General features: G+C 42.7%; 1 protein-coding gene across 3 annotated transcripts in view; it reads right to left on the bottom strand.

The window, feature by feature from the left end:
* Positions 1-21542, bottom strand: part of LOC126272536 (uncharacterized) — a 431400-nt gene that overhangs the window by 187616 nt on the left and 222242 nt on the right. For all 3 annotated transcript variants that reach the window (XM_049975453.1, XM_049975451.1, XM_049975452.1), the window contains one exon: positions 9685-9827. In XM_049975453.1, the coding sequence (XP_049831410.1) occupies positions 9685-9827 (143 nt within the window). The remainder of the gene's footprint in view (positions 1-9684; positions 9828-21542) is intronic.

Here is a 21542-nt window from a genome sequence, read left to right as displayed (position 1 = left end):
GCGTTTTTTGTGAACGCTACCTGCCTAGCGGAAGCGTTGGGATCCTTGCTAACTGCCGCTATCGACTAACGGAAACTGTACCACCGAGCAGATATCGATCATGCAAGTTTAAGACTAGGGCAAACACGAGACACGCACACGAAGCAGGATGAGTGAAGATACACCTCGAAACATCATGAGCAACGATAACTTTCCCGGATGGTGGCGAATCAATATTTCACTTGCGTCATATAGCTACGACGAAACTCCTGTATCAAAACGCTTCTATGTCTCGAAAATACGATTGTCACTCTTTTCTCCGTTTGACAATTATCCAAAAAGGTATACTTATCGTTGCATGTTTGACAAAAAACTTAAAAAACAAGATAGCTGAATACCACATCTTCTTTTATAAGCTTGTATTAAGTTCACAGAATAGTATCTGTGGCAATGCTTACGACTGATCTGCAGCAGCGAGCAATTTTCAATCAATTACTGTTGTAATAATGTTAAAATATGAATAGACAAAAGCTGTCAGATATATATTTTATTAGTATTAATTAGATGCCGCTGAATACGGACTTCCGTTCATTAGATGTCGCGGAACACGGGCTTTCTGCTAATACTGGCTAGGAAAAAAAAATATTGCAAAAATGAGTTTTTATTAACACAAGAAGGCTGTAGGGAACGAGACGTTCCAGAATCATCCACTCACAGATGCAAGACATTGTTTTCGCCCATTGTCACAATTAGATAAGCCTCTACGATTTTATTTACTTACTTATTTATTTAATTATTGCTTATTTAGCCTGACGAGATTAGGACTTTTAGGCCCTTTCTTACATCTGACCAGGAACAACATAGAAAAATATTGCATAACAAGCACAATAATAATAATTTGCACTGATATTAAAAATAATAATTATCAATAATAATAATAATAATAATAATAATAATAACGATAAAATAATGGAGACTTTATTCATGATGTTGATTACTTTTCAAGTCTTGTTTAGTGTCAGAGGAAGCGAAGAGCCAATGAAAGAGGAAAGGACTGAAATGAAAGTGACAGTGGCTGCTAGGAAGGAAGAGAATTTCAATAGAGAACTCTGTAGAGAACGAAAGGGAAATGTGATGGGAGGCGGAGGGTTGATGAGGATGAGCTGCAAGAAGAGACAGCTGTTGTGAGAGAAGGTGAGCCATTAGCCGTCTCTTGAAGTTTGAAATCATTTTAATTTCTTTAATACTTTGAGGAAGATGGTTCCATAGTCGGATTCTGGACACAGGAAATGATTTAGAGAACATGACAGTGTTGTGTAGTGGTACAGGGAGGATTTTAATTTGTTAAGACCGAGTATTTCTGTTATGTATGCAGATAGAAGCGTACTGGTTGAAGATGAATAGGAAGGAGTGTAGTGATCGCGAAGACGATACAACAAACACAGGGAATGATAAACATTGTGTTTATCGGCACGTAGCCATGATAAATGTTCGAAGGCAGGAGTGGTACGGTCTAAATAATGCATACCACAAATGTATCGCACACAAGCATTCATCGCCAATCAAAGCGGATGTCAGCTCTCTTATTTATGAGATCACCATAATCAAGGATAGGGAATAATAATGACTCTACAGGCTTCTTTTTAAGCTCGAGAGGTAATACTCTTTTATACTTCTGCAGCAAATGAAGTGATACAGACTGCAGTTGTGTGTTCAGCCCATTCTATACGATGGTCCAGATTAATCCCCAAATTCTTTGCTGAAGTAGGAAAGGCCATTTCTGTGCTGTATAGGATTAAGGTTGGGAGAGATTCTCCGAATTGAGTTGTAATAAGTCTTTTGTGAGCGACGAAGGTTGCTATCGTTTCAGCTGGGTTAAGTTTCAAGTCTATATTCTGTGCCCATTCTGATAAAGCAAATAAGTCAGCATTTACGTTATGGATGCCTGTGCAGATTTGTTGGGCTTCCACTTAAGTATAAGTGAAGGTCACCAGCGTATGAATGATGTTTGCAATGGGCGATAATAATCGATACATCGTTAACATACAATGACAAAAGTAGGGGCCCCAATACTGATTCTTGTGGGGCACGTGATTCTCCATTCTTCCATTGTGACTTCTTTGCTCCTATCATTACTTACTGTTAAGATATGAGTGGTACCATTGTATAGTAGCTGAGGAAAATTTCTGACTTTTGAGTTTCTCATGAAGAATATCAAAGTCGACAGTATCGAAAGCTTTGCTGAAATCCGTAAAGCATATAATAATCGCCTCTTGTTGGCCCATAGCTTGTTTCAGTTCGTCAGTCACTTTTATAAGAGAAATCGTCAGGCTGTGATTTTTTCGGCAACCACATTGGTATTCATCCGAAAAGTTATTTGCTGTTGCGTAACCGGTAAGCTGATCGCAAAATATGTACTCTAAAGTCTTGAATAATGCTGGTAAAGTACAAATGGACCTGTAGTCAGCAGGCTCTTTGACAGATTCTTTTATGGGTAGAGTCCCTTTTCGCTGGCCAATAGGAACAAGCTGGAGGTCAAAGAATAGTTAAAAACATACATTATAATAGACAGTAACGGCTCGACATGGAAACTGAACATTTGTGTCATCATATTGTCGTGTCCTGCAGCTGCAGAACGAATTCCCGTAACTGACTTCCTGACTGTGTTAAGACTTACCGGCTACAGAAAAAAATTTCGTTTGTACCGACCACAGACACTGAAAGGTATTCGATGGTTTTCGTCCTTGTGCTTTGGTAAAGCAGATATGAAGGCGTGGCGAAATACTCATTTACGTCCTCAACAGGATGAGTTGCAGATTGAGGTTTGCCTATTCCTGGCCTCGTAGATTTTTCCACAAGACAGAATGCCAGTGACTATCCTCAGTTAACGAGTGGGCGTGACCTAGTTTTGCGTTTCTCGCCGACTAACTCCGTAGCGTAGTTGCTTGAAGGCGAGATGATTCTCGGAGGTCGGGATTCGTGCCACGCTACTCTTCTTGTGGCATATCTTCTTGCTAACGTTTCGGTTCCCTTGCTTCTCAAATTATGCAATTTTTGCCTACACAGTGTTGTACGTGGACCATTAACGTTGAAAATACTTATGTAATAAAGTACTGGTATTAGTGGCTTGCAGCAAGAATTACGAATAGACAAATAGCTACAAAAACCGCGCGACTCATTCAAATTCGGGAAGGGTAGAATTAAAACGTTCGTTACCCATCTATATTTAAATTTCCTTTATTTAAGATACATTTTAGTCCCAAACAGGATGTAAACTCTGGAGGTGAACATTTACTTTGGGTATCAGCGAGAATATCTGATGCCAGTTTACTTTTTTTTTTAATTTAACTTTTTCGTCTGAAGATTTGATTCAGAAGACGACTAATTTGTTTTCCACAGAAGAACGGTTTCAACGAAATGCTTAGATAATGATTATTACTTTTTTACAGCGACCAGTGAATATTTCATTTTTCCATCTGACAGCCAAGTAACGACGCAGGCTTCAAAACTCTTAAGACGGGCTGTCAACTCGACCATCTGCTGCCAATTGTGTTTGTGCTTCGTTCCGATATTTTGCTTTAACAAGAACTTTACGTCAAGATATTCGTAAATTAATTTTCATTATGAAGAAATACACTATTTGTTCTTGCTATACACCATAAACGTTTCAGGTCTCAAACAGGAATTCTCGTCACATTATGTGGACACTGAGAAAGATTTACTATTTGATTTAATGCCATTTATTTACTGATTACGTTCTTTATTGCTGTAAAGATGAGAAAATTATGAATCACCTTTTGTTTTGACACAACCATTACGTTTAAATTTAACTAAAGCGTTGAAGCTCGCCACGTTTGGAGAGCGCAAGGTAGAGCTACGAGTGGAGAAGAGGGGCCCCTTTATAACAAAAAAAAGTTACACGCTGTAATCTCAGCTTACAGAAGAAATCAAAGTGCTGCGAAGTCAATATAACAAAATTTTGACAAAGTATTTTATCTTTGGTCTAACATAAATGACGAGCAAGCACAAGATGCTATATTTAATTAATACTGGGAAATACAGGAGCCCAGGAACGTCAAAGCATTTGAATGCAGATGATTATAAAAGGAGGAAAATGCACTAAAGATGACTTTAGGGAGCCAAAGAGAAAGGTAATATTTGCACTATAAATCAATTCACTGATACCTTCTTATGAATTCCAAATTTGTTTGTTATAGTATGTACAGCCTATCACCCAAAAGCTTAAAATTAGAAGCAAGTGATACTGAATATAGCCATACACGTAGGTTCGAACTGAAATAGTGGCAACACTGCTGTGGAGACACTATGCAATGGAATCTACTACTGTCGTTGATAGCACACGTTGTTGACATACCTACCTTACCTCCGAGCAAATGGACTCGTCTGTCCCGCGTCACCGGCGAGCGCACAATCGAGGGAAACACAGTCACGTGTGAGCGAGCGGTCTAACGTAACGGTGTCACTATGTTTTCGAAACAGAAAGAACGGAGTTGGATCAAGATTGAATGTGCCAGAGGTCGTACAGCACGACAGTGTCATCAAGGTCTTGAAGAGGCGTGCGGGAAATCGGCATTGGCGTACAGAACAGTGGCACATTGGGTAAAAGCCTTCAACGAAGGTCGGCAAACTGTGGCAGACATGCATCGGGCAGGTCGTCCTAGCGGCTCTGAAGAAGTGCATGTTGCCGCGTTAGTGGACAGTGATCGACGCCATACGATTCATGAGCTCGCCCAAGAAAATGGATCGAAAATGGATTAGCGCACACGACTGTACTTCGCATCCTGAAGGGTCGCCTGGGCATGCGAAAAATTGCATCAGGATGGATTCCGCATGACATGACGGAAATGCAGAAATGTATACGTTCCGACGCTGCTCAGACACACTTCTAGTGCATGGACGTGAAGGAGAGGGTTTCTTACGCCGTATCGTAACACTTGATGAGACATGGGCCACATCGTACGAGCTAAAACTGAAATGCCAATCCAAGGAATGGCGTCATTATGGATCGCCGCGAAAGTCGAAAGTGCGTCAGAGCCCCAGTATGGTAACAGTTATGGTGATTCTCGTGTACGACTGTGATGGTGTTATCCTAACGCATTACGTTCCTCCATTGCAGACCGTCAATGCACAGTGTTACTGTTCGTTTTTGGAGCATCACCTGCGACGAGATTTGCTAAAGAAGCGGCTACACTTTCTGCGCAAACCACCCATCATTTTGCACAATACGCGGGCGCATACAGCTCACGCTGTGGCTGCTCTGTTCGGTCGATGGGACTGGGAAGTACTGTACCATCCACCATACTCCCCAGACTTATGTCCTTGTGACTTGGTTTGGTTCTGAAGATGAAGGAACCGTTTCGTGGTATTCGCTTCAGAACTGTTCCAGAGATTCGACAGGCAGTAGACCGCTCTACTCGCGCCATCAACAGAACAGGCTCTGCTAAAGGGATATTACGCCTTCCACATCGCTGGCAACAGGTTCTACACAACGCTGGTGACTACTTCGAAGGACAGTAACAGGTGCATACATGTAACTCTTTTGTATCGGTTGTGAGTAAATAGTTGCCACTATTTAAGTTACGATGCTCATATGTAATACGTATTATGATAACGATGTGGTTGATTTAAGTATTTGCAATGAATTGTACTCTAATTTTGCAAGATTTATTTCCACACGAAAAATCTATTTTTATAGAAGCGACAAAAACTACATTTAATATTGTTTCTTAACTTTAAAGAAGGGTGGATGCATAGAGCTCGACGTTGACCTGGCAGATGTAATGCCACACTCTCAAGGGATGGTATAAATTGAGAAAATTTACTAATTACTTAGCTCAACAACCGAAACACTTAATTCTAAGTACTTATTCAGAAACTTCAGTAATTAATGAGTATGAAAATTTGCGTATCAGTCTTACGTCAGAAACGAGGGCCAAAGAGAGATTCTAAATAGATAATAATGATACAAAAGTAGATAAGTACTTGCATTAAAAAGTTAATAATTATCTCTAAGATGGCGATTTCGGTTAAAAACAAACCTTTATATAAACTTGAATGAACTCAAGAGCAGATATAAACCTCAAATGTGGAGTTGGTCATTAGGAAACGCCAGTGTTTGGCAACTTAACGTCACAGAATATTCCTTCCAGAAGTACTGCATGAGACACAGTTAGGGTAGCCATAAAAATTAATGTAACTTCGGTCTACTGACTGTTTTCTTTGGAAGTAGAGGTTTTAAATCGCACTGAAGGTGAGCAGTGGGCCTCACTATTTGGAATGCTTTGGAAAGGCCATTACGCGTTTCCGCATTACAGCATCTGATCAAATTTATGCGGACACCTTTTAGTGGACATTAAAGACCCACACTTGCAACCAATCCAGAACACTCGTAGTCACTTCATATAGAGTCCTCAGATCACCATCAGATGCTCGAAGTGGACACTCCTTAATAATGTGATCTTGTAAGGTGTCCGGATTTTATGGACCTTACACGAGCTCAGTCCATAACGACAGTATGGTACAGTATGAGATCCTCAGAAAACAATATTATCAATAAAAAGTAATTGCAGTAATCTAATGTACCGAAAACTAACAAAACAATATCTACCAATATAAGGACAGGGGCATGCGTAAATAAGTTAAAGTGAAACGCATTTTGGAGACGAACCGAGCAGGTGGTTAATGGCATTGGACAACCACACTTAACAAGAGAATGCTGATCATCAGCGCAGAAATGGATAACGCAGGAGCAATACGTTATTCCTTATAACGTAAATATGGAAGGGAACGAGGTAAGTGGGTGCACGGCTTTAACAGGGCTAGCGGCGACCTGTCAAGAAAAATAAAAATTCCCCTCTAATGTGGCGGTGGTTGGCTGAAGCCATACTGGGCGGCGCAAACGTGACATGGTGAGGAGATCTCCATTATATAAAAGCATTTTGAGAACTAAAAATTTCTAGATCTCTCTCGTCTCGCGGCGGACCGCACAAGTGTGCGGAAAATAGAGAGGATGTTGAGAGCTTTGCATCCGCAAAGTGTGGACAATATGCTTCATATATCGTGGCGACAGATAGCAAAGAGGTAGTTAATTATTCCTGCAGGAATTTTTGTGGGGAATGAAATCGTGCAAGTCGCTCCAACGCTTAGCGAGTGTGCAATAGCCATTATTTCGACTAGGGAAATCAAGGCCAGAGTAGGGAATTAGCGTTTCAGATCCAGCATGGAGACAATGCCGTTGCAGATCCCGATTGGTGAAGCATCATCGCGCATTAGGCCACAGTAAATGTACAGTCGAGATTTTGGCCACTCCCACCTGCTTACGCTTTGACCATTGAATATCAAAAGCTAGGATACTATCTTACCCTCACATTTAGTACATGAGAGTTTTTTCATTGGTTTTAAAAGGTAAATTTATTCTCCACCAACTCAGTGCATTGACCAGCTATGATATGGTAGAAGTAAATTTAAGAAATGAAGATTTTTGATCATTCTTGCCTGTGATAACATTTTCATTTGTAGAGATAACGATTTAATAATTGCCAAGTCATTGTCCAAGAGTTAAATATTTTGTTACTGAGTGTTGAAAGTAATTAAATATGATTCTTATGTATCACTTGACGGCTGAAAGCACAGTTGATAAATTATATGTAGAATGAAAAAGGGAACAGCTGTTTTGTCTTTCAAGAATAGATCGAAACTTCCACTTTTATTAATTCTAGTTACAAGACAGCAGCATTTCTAATTAATTTTTTACGATCCACACCTAATATTAGCTGCCTTACAGAACCAGATTCATATTTATATAGAATATCTGTTTAACACCATGGGCTTGAGAAGACAGTTCAGATGTTTATCCATTTGCGCGCATATCTAACAATGTATTTGCTCCTCCATTCCGGAGCCACCTCAGCAGATGTACAGTAAACCAATTTCTTCAACGTTTGATCACATCTCCCTTGGCCCATCCTGATGTGTGTCAGGGCGGAAATTGGAATCCCTCAATCATCTTTGTTGGATCTTGAACAATGTGAGCATTCTGGCCTTTATGAAGGCTTGAACTCTGTCGGAGACACACTCACTGAGGTGCCTGATTGTCTGTGAATGAATGGCAGCCCATTCTTCCTCAACAGTCGAAACAAGAGAAAATAGTGATGTTGAATGCAGGTGTTCCATAGGGTTCGGGTCAGGACTGGGCAGGCCAGTCCATTTCAGGAATGTTGTTGTCCACAAACTATTTCTTCACAGATTCTATTTTATGACAGGGTGCATTGTCATGCTGATACAACCAAACATCGTCTCAGAACTGTTCGTATGCTGTAAGCACCTCTGCTGTAAGCAGTACACGATGCTGTAAAAAGTGTTCACATCCTTCCGCATTGATGGTTTTGTGAACACCGAGAAAAACTCTCATGCCGTAACAGTACTGCCTCCGTACTTCACTGCTGGCACTAAACATGATGACAGGTAACGTGCTCCAGATACTCGTCTGACCCAAACCTTTCCATCGCATTGCCACAGGGGAGATCGTGATTCACAATTCCAAATCTCTCGTTTCGCACTCTACACCACCTCACGCGTCATTTAGCATCGAGTACAAAAATATGTGGCTTATGAGGGACTGCTCTACCGTTGTACTCTATTGTTTTGAATTTCCTACAGTGACTGTCATAGCTGGGCAGCTGGTAGCATGAGTCATTCCTTTCACTTATTTCAAACTACTTTTTACAACAAGCTCCAAATAGTTCGACTGCCCTGTCCATCAGCACATGCGGTGTGCCTCATCTTATTTTAGCTGTGGGTGGTTTCGTGTTTCCACTTCATAAACACATCAACAGTCGATGTGCGCAGTTTCAGAAGGGTAGAAATGTCCCTGACGGCATTGTTACTCAAGTGACATTCAATGACTAGTCCACGTTTGACTGAGACCTCCTGGCTGACCCACTCTGTTGTTATTGCTTCTCTACTAACAACAAGATGGTACCATCATCCTTTTATACTGGCGGGTGTGCCTCTCGTGACATCTAGTGACCAATTGCGCATTATATAGGGATGTGCGGATACTTTTGTGCAGTTAGCCTCCAGACCACATAGACTAACGTTTGGATACCATGTAGTAATAGTGTTCCTCAGTAGTGAAGCCTCTGAAGTTTAAGGAAGATGAGAAAATTGTTTAAGCACGTTCCTTCTTGCTGTTGGCGGCAGCTCGATTAATAAATATTACGATGACAGCTCGAAAGCAAGACCGTAACTAAACCATGCATTTAAACGTTCTGCTGCCATCGTATCACCACTTGACAGATTCTCTCTCTCTCTCTCTCTCTCTCTCTCTCTCTCCCTCTCTCTCTCTCTCTCTCTCTCTCTCTCTCTCTCTCTCTCTCTCTCTCTCGCTCTCTCTCGCCTTCATTTTCTTGTATATTTCGATATTTCTTGTCTGTGATTGAGTCCTGTTGACAGAGCAATGACTGTAGAAGCTTAACAGTCTAAGTGCACTTATTTCAGTCCTATCACGTTAACTAATTAAGTGAGCTGTTTTGTATCTGTAATTCACCACCGGTCCGTAATCTACATTGCTAGCTTCACCACAATAGTGCTGATAGCTTTGTGTACCCACAGAGAAGCACACAGCCCTCGAGCATCCAGGGCTGGTAGAAACATGACCAGTAAAGGCACGAGCTGCGGTCTTACCTTCTCGGTGTACTCGACGACGTCGCGCATGCTCCTGGGGTATCCGGACACCAGGTAAGTCTTGGCGGCGGGCGCCATCTTCATCTCCAGCATCAGCACCTCCGTCACCGTCTTGCTCGACAGGTGGCCGAAGTCCTTCATGTCTGCGCAGTCAACGGGGAACAACGGTGTAAATCAGAATTCAAATGACTGGGCAAAATCATTATTATTGGTCATTACAGTTGACATGAGGATAGTAGAAAGCTAACTTTATAAACTAACACACTGCAAGCAACTGTAAGAGCATACAGGGTTCAAATTCAAACATCCACCTAAGGTTAAGTACCATAGAACTAGAATGAGTCTTTCCCTCTGAAGTGGAGTGTGCACACACACTGTTGCAGATTGTTAAGATCCATTCTACAAATAATCCCCAAGTCTGTGGCTTAGCCGTTTATGCATGACATCGTATATTTCACGGATTATAGTCTGTAAGATGTCCCCGCTTTACTAAACTTCCTGAAGTGTCTCAGTTTAGTTAGTGAGTCCGTAGAAGATGGCATAAGAGGCGTACAGCATCAGTGGTCGTGCATCTCCATCTGAAATTTAGACAACGCGTCCTTGAATTATCTTAGTGAATCGTCGCCTATGATTTCCTCCTACCTATTTTACTATAGAGCTCTCGTAGTTGATGTCCCTCGCAAAATCAGTACTAGCGCTATCGGATACTCTGGAAAAAGCAATTCTATAATATCCTGTAATTTCTAAGCGATTATGCGGCAAGCTATATTACTGGAAACAATGTTTCGTGGCTGCCCTTATGATGTGTTTATTTACGAAAACACAACAGGCAGGACTAGTTCGGAAGGTTCCTTTCGGCAACTCGTGACTATAGCGTACAGTCTGGATCTCGTACTTATAATCGTGGAATATCGTAGCTGTTCGTGCAACTTCGTTACCTCAAACATTGTTCATCTGTTTACTGAAACGACTGCTTTCTTGCATTGCAGTACTGTTGTAAGAAAGTGCTTATGACCCGAAGGCTTCTCCCAGTATATATAGTAGAAAAAGTGGCTTTTGTTAATAAACATTTATTTAAAAAGACCACTCGTTTGCGCCAGAATGACTGTGGTTTCCCTGTGTATCGCGCGCCGATGTAGCTGTCTTTCTCACAGCTAGCCACAGTACGTCACCCCACCGCCTACTGGCAAAGCCAGGTGGTCCAGCAGCTGCTTCAGCAAGCGCAGGAACTGAAGTATTACTCCCTGCAATGCGTTCTGCAGTACTGCCTGGGCTTATTGAGTGCTACTGACATCTGCACATGCAATATAAAATGTGAATCTGGAAAAATTCAAGACAGCTTCTGTGAAGTTTGAAATCTTTGAGATAGGTGTAATTGCGCCAGCCTAGGCAAGAAGGATGTATTACAAAGAAATGCCACTTGCCGCAATATGCTGGCGCAGCATTACGCTACAGCACCCACTGGGCATCATCGGCCGTCTGTCAGTGTCAAACCACTTACTGAAAGAAACACGCGTCGTACATGACATTTGTGGCAGCATCACCTCTGCAAACCCGCCTTGGCGTGTATAAATACTGGCCGTCCAGCTAGGCTGGTCATGGGTTCGAATCGGTGAGTCACTGGGTTCGTGTCCATCGCAGTACCGGCTTTCACCGTGAGGTCGCTACCGCTCCACTTTCTTCCTGACAGAACCGCCTGCTGGGGAGTCCAGCCACAATACTGATTGGTTGAGGGTTGAAGAGAGGCCCTCCTAGCCATCGAGCCACTGGCCGTCCGCCACTGGAAGATGCTGCCGGCCACACCCAGTCTACTGCCGGATATTTGTACTCGCGTCGTCAATAGCAGCTGGGGCAGGTTATCACAGGCCTTCCAGCAGTTGGCATGGCCATAACAGCAACCAGGAACGTTTGCCGCGCTAGTTCACTCCGTCCCCGGGCTGCACTGGCAGTAACAGCTGCAGGTGTCTTCATGGCAAGTTTCTCCACTGATGTCTGTGTCTTCAGGACAATGATTCGCAACGGAGATCCGTGGGCCGATGCCCACCTTTCTAGCCCCACCAGAAGGTTGTTTGAGCTACTACACGTCACAACAAAATTAAAGGATACCTTTTTCGAAACCTCTTATTGCCTCTCATTGCGACGCGTAAGTTTGAAATTTAGTTCAGAGGTGCCAACAACCCCTCTCTAGTGGTACAAAAGCGTGGCACCCTGCGACGTCACCCTCGGATTTGACCACGCCTCAAACACCAAGGTGTCGACGTATGAGAAGAAACGGTCACACTGCGGAAGTTTATGTGAGGTTAAGGTGGGTTAATTATGTCAAATCGGCATCAAATTTCACCAAACTTCTGCCCAACGCTACCGTGGACATGTCACACGATGGGAAGGTCGTCACAGTTCCTCTTATCAGCATTTCACCCCTTTTTTTGACGTCTGCGATGGAAGTCAGAACCGCGACTGCCAGCTTTGAAACAGGGTTTTATTGTGGTTAGCCGAGGAAAGCATTTCAAACGAAAAGCCTCAGGGAGTGGCATAAAGGGCGCCAATGAAACCACCCATTTCCCTGGGGCTTTGATTCCCCCGCGGAAATGAAACGTAAGTATGTACGAGAATAAAAACGAAAATCGTCCCTCTGAGACCCCTCACCCCCGCCACAGTTGGGCAACACTCTTTGTGCCACCGACCCAACTTAGCTGCGCACGTTACAAATGTACCCGTCGGGAACTTTGACACTAATTTATCCCGGTGGCTGTTCTAGCGCTTGAAGGCAGGGAAAACGTACCCAAGGGATATCTAAGGATTTGCTTACCGTCAGACGTAATAGAAGCGCGGAGCCTGAACTGGCGCCAGAATTGCTGACAGGTACATTTTTAACGTTCTCAACAAAGTTGCATGGGTGGCACCGAGGTTGTTGCCGAACTGAGGGGTCTTAAAGTCACGCTTTGCCGTTTTCTTCACGCTACAGCAGTGCGCAAAATAAGAGGGTTAAAAAACCATAAGTATGCTTTGCTGCTTCGGATCACATTCAGATTTCGTTCTACGGTTTTGAACGGTCCCTACTGGTCCCAACTTGTACACGAGAATAAAAATTCCGACCGCGCTGCAGTCTAAACGGGTGCGACCGCCTTCAGTGGGGGTGTAACCCAACAATGTCCTCAGAGAAGGGATGAAACGCCCGAAGTGTCAGCAGTGTCAGTGGTTGTCAAGAGCTTCTTCCTGTTGCTCGTCGAACTACGAATTGTTATTTTCGACCGCGATATGTGTAGGAATCAACACTCCAGGGGAAGGGGTGCTTACATTGACGCCATTTATGGCACCTCCTGAGGCCTTTTCGTGTCGATTCTGAGAGGCGTTGCGTCTGTTACGTTTTCCTCGGCCAACCATAAGAACACCGCGTGGTTTCAACACTGGGTGTCGTGATTCTGACCTCCACAGCAGAGTCCAGACGTCAAAAAAGGTGCGAAATGTTGGCGTCACGCCCTTCCCACCGTGTGACACGTCCACGGTGACGTTGGGCAAGAAGTTTGGTGAAATTTGACGCTAGTTTGATGCAATTAACTCACATGAACCTCCGCACTGGGGACTTTTCTTCTCACGTGTCGACACGGTAAAATGATCAGAGGCGTTTGTGCTCTCTGCATCGAAATACACAGTAAACTGTAAGTTCTGGAGAAAAGAAAGTATTTAACTTAATATCTGTATAATAATAATAACAATAATTACTATTATTATCATTGTTATTATTATTGTTATTATCATTATTTTGTGTGGCGCAATGGGCGAGCGGAAGGTTTTCAATTGGACGCCATTTCGTCTACTTGCGTTTCGCTAGTCTACCATAGTTATCCAACGGGGGAAAGGGGACCTACAGTTGAACGTGGAATTCAAGGCAAGAGCTGTTTGTGGCGACTCTTCACATCGTGGAGAGGTGAAGGCCCATGCCCGTGCACACAAAATTTTTACAGTGTTGCCGAGATTCGACCCTGCAACCTCGAGGTTTCCAGGCAAGCGCTTTGCCACTACATCAACTGGCCCGACATTCGTCTAATGTCATCTGGCTAAAATATTTTACTTGATCTGCAAGAAATACAAAACCCACATTTTTGATAGCGGTGTGCTGAATACGTGTGTTGATTGTTTTAGCATTTCAAGTATTGTATACATTGACGAGATATTAACACAGAATAATTTTAATTAATTTTTATGGGGCTCTAATTACTGGAGCATGCAGGTCTCTGTGAGTGGTTTACAGTACGCGCAAAGAACACACAACAAGGACACCAGAAAACCTATTAAGGTAAGTACTCATTTAGCAAATGAAGGCGTCGGCTTGAAGGCGACTTGACTCAAGTAAATGAAAGGAAGAGTTGCGTTGTTTTCCTTTATGAAGAGCTCAGTTTCGGAGGGATAAACACTTTCAGTGAATCTATTTGCTTGGCAAGCTGTTGAACTACCTTTGCCTCAAGCATTGTGTTCGGGAAGTTTCAATAAAATACGTTTGAATTTACGGGTAGCTCTTAAAATCATTGTCATTTTTTTCAGGTTATGCTACTAGTCGCGGAAACTGGTCGTGTAGTTTTAAATTATATCGCCCAAGCTTTTGCCTTAAGTAATTTAAGGAAAGCACAAGGAATACGGCAACCATTCTCATTACTGAATAATAGATGGAAGGAGCTTGAAATGCTATTGTTTGTGCTGTAAAACTAGATACGACGGTCGAAGCGAAGACTAAATTAAAAGAGGGACATCATTCGACATAAAAGCTTTCATTATTAAAAGCAACTGTCTCACATCAATTATGCACCTAGAACTGGGGAAAAGGCTCATAAATATATAAATTTTTAGCACGTTCTGTAAAAAAAGTAAATTAATAACGATCTGAAGAAAATCAATGATGCCAAGTCTGGTGGCGCATGAACTGACACATACCAGACTTGCAAACCGGACGCCGTGCTTAAGTACAACGTAATTTTAAGGCCCGATATGTTTTCGGAATGACGTGGCTCAATGATTAAGCTGATAAAACAGTAGAGAAGATCGGATCAGTGTAGCTTGTACCAGTTGTCAAGTACCTCATTGTCATTACAAGTCTTTTGTAAACAGTTAAAGATTTGCTCATTGCAGTGTTATTTCTCTTTACAGCAGTTGTGTCCAACCTTTTAGCTTCCCTGGGCCACACTGGAGGAAGACGAGTATTTTTGGACCATACATAATATACTTAACACTAAAACACAAAGAGAACAGAGCCACACACCGGGAGAGAGAGAGACAGAAGGAGAGAAAGGGCCGGACGCAGTTATGGTGGAGATGTCCTAAGAGTTCCAATTAAAAAATTCATTTTATCACACCTTTATATCAAATGATTCAAATGGCTCTGAGCACTATGGGAAAAAATGGCTCTGAGCACTATGGGACTCAACTGCTGTGGTCATTAGTCCCCTAGAACTTAGAACTACTTAAGCCTAAATAACTTAAGGACGTCACACACATCCATGCCCGAGGCAGGATTCGAACCTGCGAACGTAGCGGTCCCGCGGTTCCAGACTGTGGCGCCTAGAACCGCTCGGCCACCCTGGCCGCCTAACTTTATAGCAACGATTTTTTTTTTTTTTTTTTTTTTTTTTTACAGATCCTGTGACAGACTCTTACTTCTTGGCTCGCATTGATACTTGCTTTGGAATGCATGCAGCTCGCAGGGTTGGACACAAAGGTTATACAGTGCGGTCAGATGATTGGTTGGTTGGTTCGGGGGAAGGAACCAAACAGAGAGGCGATCAGTCCCATCGGATTATGGAAGAATGGAGAAGGAAGTCGGCCTTGCCCTTTCCAAGGGACCATCCCGGCATTTGCCTGAAGCGATTGATGGAAATCACGGAAAACTTGAATCAGGATGGCCGGACGCGGGTTTGAACCGTCCACCTCACGAATGCGAGTCCAGTGCGATCAGAAAAAGGTTGAAAGCTTGTAAGGGTGTTGGAGGATAGGTTGTGGCGAGAAATAATTGTTAATAAAAAAATTCGATACTTTGCGCCGTTTCCGTGCTAATTAGTACTGAAGTTAGACAATCAGACGGCTTCGTGCGTCAAATTCAAGCGGCTCACCACAGACGGAGTCGCCAAACGTTTTGTTCGTTCGGTTTCCTTAAACTGAACAAGAGAGCGATACAAAAATTGGACGTGGGACGGTAGTAAAGATCGAGCTACGGGCTGAGCATTCTCTCTAAAATGGTTCAAATGGCTCTGAGCACTATGGGACTTAACATCTGAGGTCATCAGTCTCCTAGAACTTACAACTACTTAAAGCTAACGAACCTAAGGACATCACACATCCATGCCCGAGGCGGGATTCGAACCTGCGACCAAAGCGGTCGCGCGGTTCCAGACTGAAGCGTCAGAACCACTCGGCCACAGCGGCCGGCGAGAACTCTCTTGCGCTATCATCAACGCTATGAGAACAACTGACGCTAATTGTACCTGGCGGGCAGCTGGAATTTGCTCGTGCAACGGCCTAATTGCCTAACTTCAGTGCGAAGTAAATCGGAAACGGCGCAACGTATCGAATTTGTTTCTTAATTATTTTTCAGCACAAATTATCCTACAAATCGTTACAAGCTTTTCGCAATGTGCCTGACCACGATGTGATATACTGCAACGACACAAAGAATGCGTCCTCGTCCTACGCAGTTAAACTGGTTCTAATTCTCAATATTAAAATGTGAAAGCGTTACATGTTTTAGAACTAACGCTTTTGTCCATATTGTCAGTACTCTTCTTTTTCTTTCTATAATTTCCGAAGTAACAGCCCCAGACATAATAACTATTTTACAAGCAAATTTAATTAAATTCAACATGGCTATAAAAAATTCTGCACTCTCGAACTACTTATTCAGAACTGTGCGAAAGCTGCATTGTGGCTGTAAGGTGTAAATGTGAACTAAATAGTGTAGACACGGGGTGCAGACAATCGTTGTGAAACTGGTCTTCTCCGACAAAGCAGAACGCTTGTAAAAGACCCTTTTGGCTTGCCGTAGACACTAGTCATTCCTTAGGAACATTGTTAAGGTGGCGAGAAATGGAGCCTGTATGTGAACTTGAAGCAGACGGCAGAGTGGCTCAGTCAATCGGAAAAAGCAACACCCCGTGCAAAGGACAGTGCACGCTCTCAAATATTTGTGTTGTGCCTTTGTTGGAACCAGTCATTCTTAATCATGGACTGCTGCCATGAAACGTTTAAATGCTGCGGATATTTGACGGCTAAGACGACACGCTGTTGCTATCGAAAGCGAAACACTGGGAAAACCTATGTTGCAAACCCACGATCATGCACGCCCGTGTACGGCCAGAATCATCACAGATACGATTGTTGACCTCGGTTGGGAACCGCTTCCTCACACTACATATTCATCAGATCGGTCCCCTCTAATTAACAACTTTTCTGGTCTCTAACAACCATCAGCAGCAAAGAAATGGTTCAAATGGCTCTAAGCACTATGGGACTTAACATCTGAGATCATCAGTCCCCTATAACTTATAACTACTTAAATCTAACTAACACAAGGACATCACACACATCACAAGGTAAAAGGGTAAGTTTAACACGAGACTTTAAAGGGGGAACAGTCTTCTAAGGCTCCCCAAGATGGCGGACAAGCTTCACTGGCGTCTGTACTTGGTATAGATAACACCATCCCACCATCCCCCCTTTATTTTAACACCTTGGCACCTCTAAGTGGGCATCAAGATCTTGTCCTCTCTGGAATCGGTAAGGTCCGGCATGATGACATGATGGTATATCAATACAACCAACAACAATCGCAGATGCATTGATTGGTCAGATCTATTCTAGAGATATTATTGATCATAGGTAAAACAAAAGACCATTATAATTAGATATAGGTTAGTCAGAAGATAAGCTCATCTGGTGTTTTTACCAAAGACATCATATTATTCTGATCACAGTAGTTTGAGGTTTGTAGCGAATATTAAATAAACTAAAATTTTTTTAGTTGCCCAGTTTTCAGATTTTTGAGATGGAAAGTAGATTCATGCTTGGGCAAGGTGACTAATGCAGTGCAGCGCATTACGGAAAAAAGACAGGGCAGTAACGATAGGAGACCCAAAGTGAACATTACTTGCGAACTGTATATCGCCTTCCATAGCCTGTGAATACACAGACCACTCATAATTGTTTGTTTACGTCCTCTGAAGGTGATAAAGATACTCATCTCAGGACAGGGAAAACTTGAATTATTTTAACGCACTAACGGTGCTTTTCAGGAAATGAGTACACAAACATTTGTGGATCCACGTTTGAGAGTGACTGGTGTGCAGGTAAGATGGTGTTTCTGGCCGAGGTGAACAGGGCAGTAGAGGATCATGATTAAGCTATAGCAGTGTGCAGTGACGACTATCAAGAAAAAAATGGCGCTGAGCACTATGGGACTTAAAATTCGATGTCATCAGTCCCCTAGAACTGAGAACTACTTAAATCTAACTAACCCAAGGACATCACACACATCCATGCCCGAGGCAGGATTCGAACCTGTGACCGTAGCAGCTGCGTCGACCCGGACTGAAGCGCCTAGAACCGCTCGACCACAGCGGCAATCAGGGGCAAGTGATTCATGATGCTTTTCTTAGCAACTGGCTAATAATTTCTTCGGCATAGGATTCCGACCTGAACTCTACCACGAGGATATTTTTAAAGATGGAGATTGCTGTACCGAGCAGCGTATTCGTCTTGTCAATGTGCACTATCTTGCAATGTAGTGTATTTAAATACTAATGAAATAAAAATGACTTTGTACAAATGGCACGATTTTATGCACTCAACAAATACCTTGAAGCCGTGCAGGGCTGTTTACATAAAATATTTTGCACTTTCCTTTGTATCCAGTTTCATCTGTCAACAAGACACGATCTCTTTAACACATTTTACCTCTGCCATAATGGAATTTAATCTTAGTTCCCGTGCTAGCAGAAAATATAAGGGGCAGTCAACTGAAAACGAGACAACTGGAATAAAGTAAATAAACTTTTTATTAATACAAATGTAATCACTACAACTGTTAATACATTTTTCCCACTGTAAGACAAGACGATCAATCCCTTCAGGTGAACCAAGATTGTACCCAATCAAGCACTTCTTCGTCCGAAGCTAATCTAACGACCACGAATGTCTTTCGTAAGGTTTCCAAAAATATAAAGATCGCATGGCCCGTACAACTGCTGGCAAAGCAGTTTCGACTACGCTGCAGAAGTTTCGCTGGGAAGCTAATACACATCCACCATACGATCCCGATTTCTCAACATGTGGTTTACATATATTTCCGTAGTCTGCCTTCTTTCCAAAACACAGATTTGTTTCACCAGTTAAACTGGTTTCGCAATAGTTGTGACATCATCAGAGGGTATTCCTTCTATAGTTTCTTTTGTTACAGTATATGTGCGCTGTGGCTGTCAAACAAAAGACGTCACAAGTCTACATTAATACATCATGTCGTCTACAACTGAAAGATGTTGAGGCAACGTCCGGATTGATATTTACTATTTATTTTTATTATTATTTCATTTTCTAGAATATAGCTTATTCTACGCAAAAAATTTACTAAAGACATTGCTTTAACATTTCTTGTAGCAGACGACATACCGTATTAAAATAGACTTGTGACGGACTTCATTCGATAGCCAAATGGTACACATTATATAATAAAAGGAGCTATGTGAGAAAAACCCACTGAAAATGCTACAACTGTGGAGAAACATGCTTGACTAATAAAATAAGATTTGTGTTTTTGCAAGGAAGTAGGAACAATTTAATTAATTAACGTGGCATGTCGTTTACTAGAAAGTTTCGAGTACTAAAGCACTAACGACAAGGAAGGCAAGCTACAGTTCAGTGTCCCTTGATGAAGCGAGTTTATTGGGAAATCGACTCTGCTCTGGCGACCTGGCAACAGAACGGCCTTGTTGCCGCTTACTACGCGATAGGCAGCCAGCTACTTTACGTACTCTTAGTTTCGTGTCACTCATTGGTGTAAACACACACGTCCTTACCAGACACATATAGCGAGAATATGTTGTGTTCCGCATACAGTGAGCTGTGCAAGCAGGCGTCGAAAGTATGATTCGGACATTTATGTACCGGGTGGTTATAATTAAAGTGCAGCTATTCACGAAGGCTTTGTGTGGATTGTAAGTATCTCATGACAGCGAAACTTGCTAGACATGCTAAACGTTAATGAGCCTGCCGTTGTGGCCTTAGGCGCTACAGTCTGGAACCGCGTGACCGCTACGGGCGCAGGTTCGAATCCTGCCTCGGGCATGGATGTGTGTGATGTCCTTAGGGTAGTTAGGTTTAAGTAGTTCTAAGTTCTAGGGCACTGATGATCACAGATGTTAAGCACCATAGTGCTCAGAGCCATTTGAACCACTAAACGTTAATGAGGAACCGGTTCACGCTGGAAAACCGCCGCTGTGAGCACCAGGTGCAAATCTGGCGCTCTACTCTGTTTGTATGACGATGTGACTTCCACACTGCCATTTGACAAACCATAAAGTGAATGAAAAGTGTGGCTTTCGAGAAGAGAGCGGTGCGTTGTTAGTAAAACTGTCTTATGTGAAAGGCAGCAATTACAGTGCAACATTGAGACATTATCTGCGACTGACTGGACTGAGAGATGTCACTAAATAGGGTGAGTAAAAGTGCTTGTGAATCCATTACAAATGAAAACATTACTACACCTTGAAGAGGAAGGCATCCTATCCCGGTGCACGAAACTGCTGTCGCTGTAAGTGACTACAGAGCAAGTGACCAGGCTATTGCTAGTGCTCGTATAATGTCACGAGAATTGTCCACCCCATGGTCAGCACTACGGGAAGTTTTGTCGTCTATTTTACACTGGTACCAGTAGAAGATCCAGACGGTGCAGCAACTGAAATCTCATGATCCGTAGCAACGTTCTGAATTTTCTCTTCAGTTTGTGGCATGGCTAAAATTTGATGTCATGTGATCGGGCAATATTCTATGGGGTGACGGGACACATTTTACACTACAAGGTGCAGTGAATATAGAAAACTACGGAATTTTAGGCTACTGTTAAACAGCGTGTTTTGCACAAGGAGTTGTGTGGATTCACAAGCACTTTTACTCTCGGTTCTTCCTTCTTTGTAGAGAATACACCCAGAGGGCCGGTCAGGTCTACCACAATGTCTGCAAGCTGTCGAACCTCCTTGTACATGTGATACCTGTTTTGGAAGGACGCAACAGCGTAGAAACCACTGTTTTCATGCAAGATGTGGCAATACCTCATGCCGCTCGCTCAGTGAAAGATCTGCTTAACTTAACCTTCCAGGAACACATAATCTCCAAAGAATTTCCAGGTGCTTGGCCTGCTAGCTCACCTGATCTGAAGGCCCGTACAGAGCAACACGTTGCTCAGCTCCCCTGGAACTCCTGTGAGCAGCTGGTGATCACGTCGTTTTACAGATTCAGCATCTCATCGTTGTCTCCGATGCTCACATTGAACAACTTGTATAAGTGGTAGTCAACAATAAAATCAACATTGTCTTACCTCTTCTATGCACAACTCGTTGCTACTCCATTACAAATGAAAACATTTATATACGTCTTTCTTCCATTCACAGCGCCAGGCTGGCACCTAGTGGTCAAAACTGGAACCCATTTTTTTTCTAGTATCAGTCGGTTGTACCTTAACACGTTAGAATATCTACCAAGTTTCGCTTCCACACGAGAATTATAGCCCACACTGAACCTTTGTGAGTAGCTACAGTTTTAATATAATCAGTCAGTATACATCGTGAGCAGTAACGATATCTTCTCCCTAGCGTTATTCTTAC

Source organism: Schistocerca gregaria, chromosome 5 (genome assembly GCF_023897955.1).
Source record: "Schistocerca gregaria isolate iqSchGreg1 chromosome 5, iqSchGreg1.2, whole genome shotgun sequence".
NCBI lineage: Eukaryota > Metazoa > Arthropoda > Insecta > Orthoptera > Acrididae > Schistocerca > Schistocerca gregaria.
This window is presented reverse-complemented; position numbering and strand designations above follow the sequence as displayed.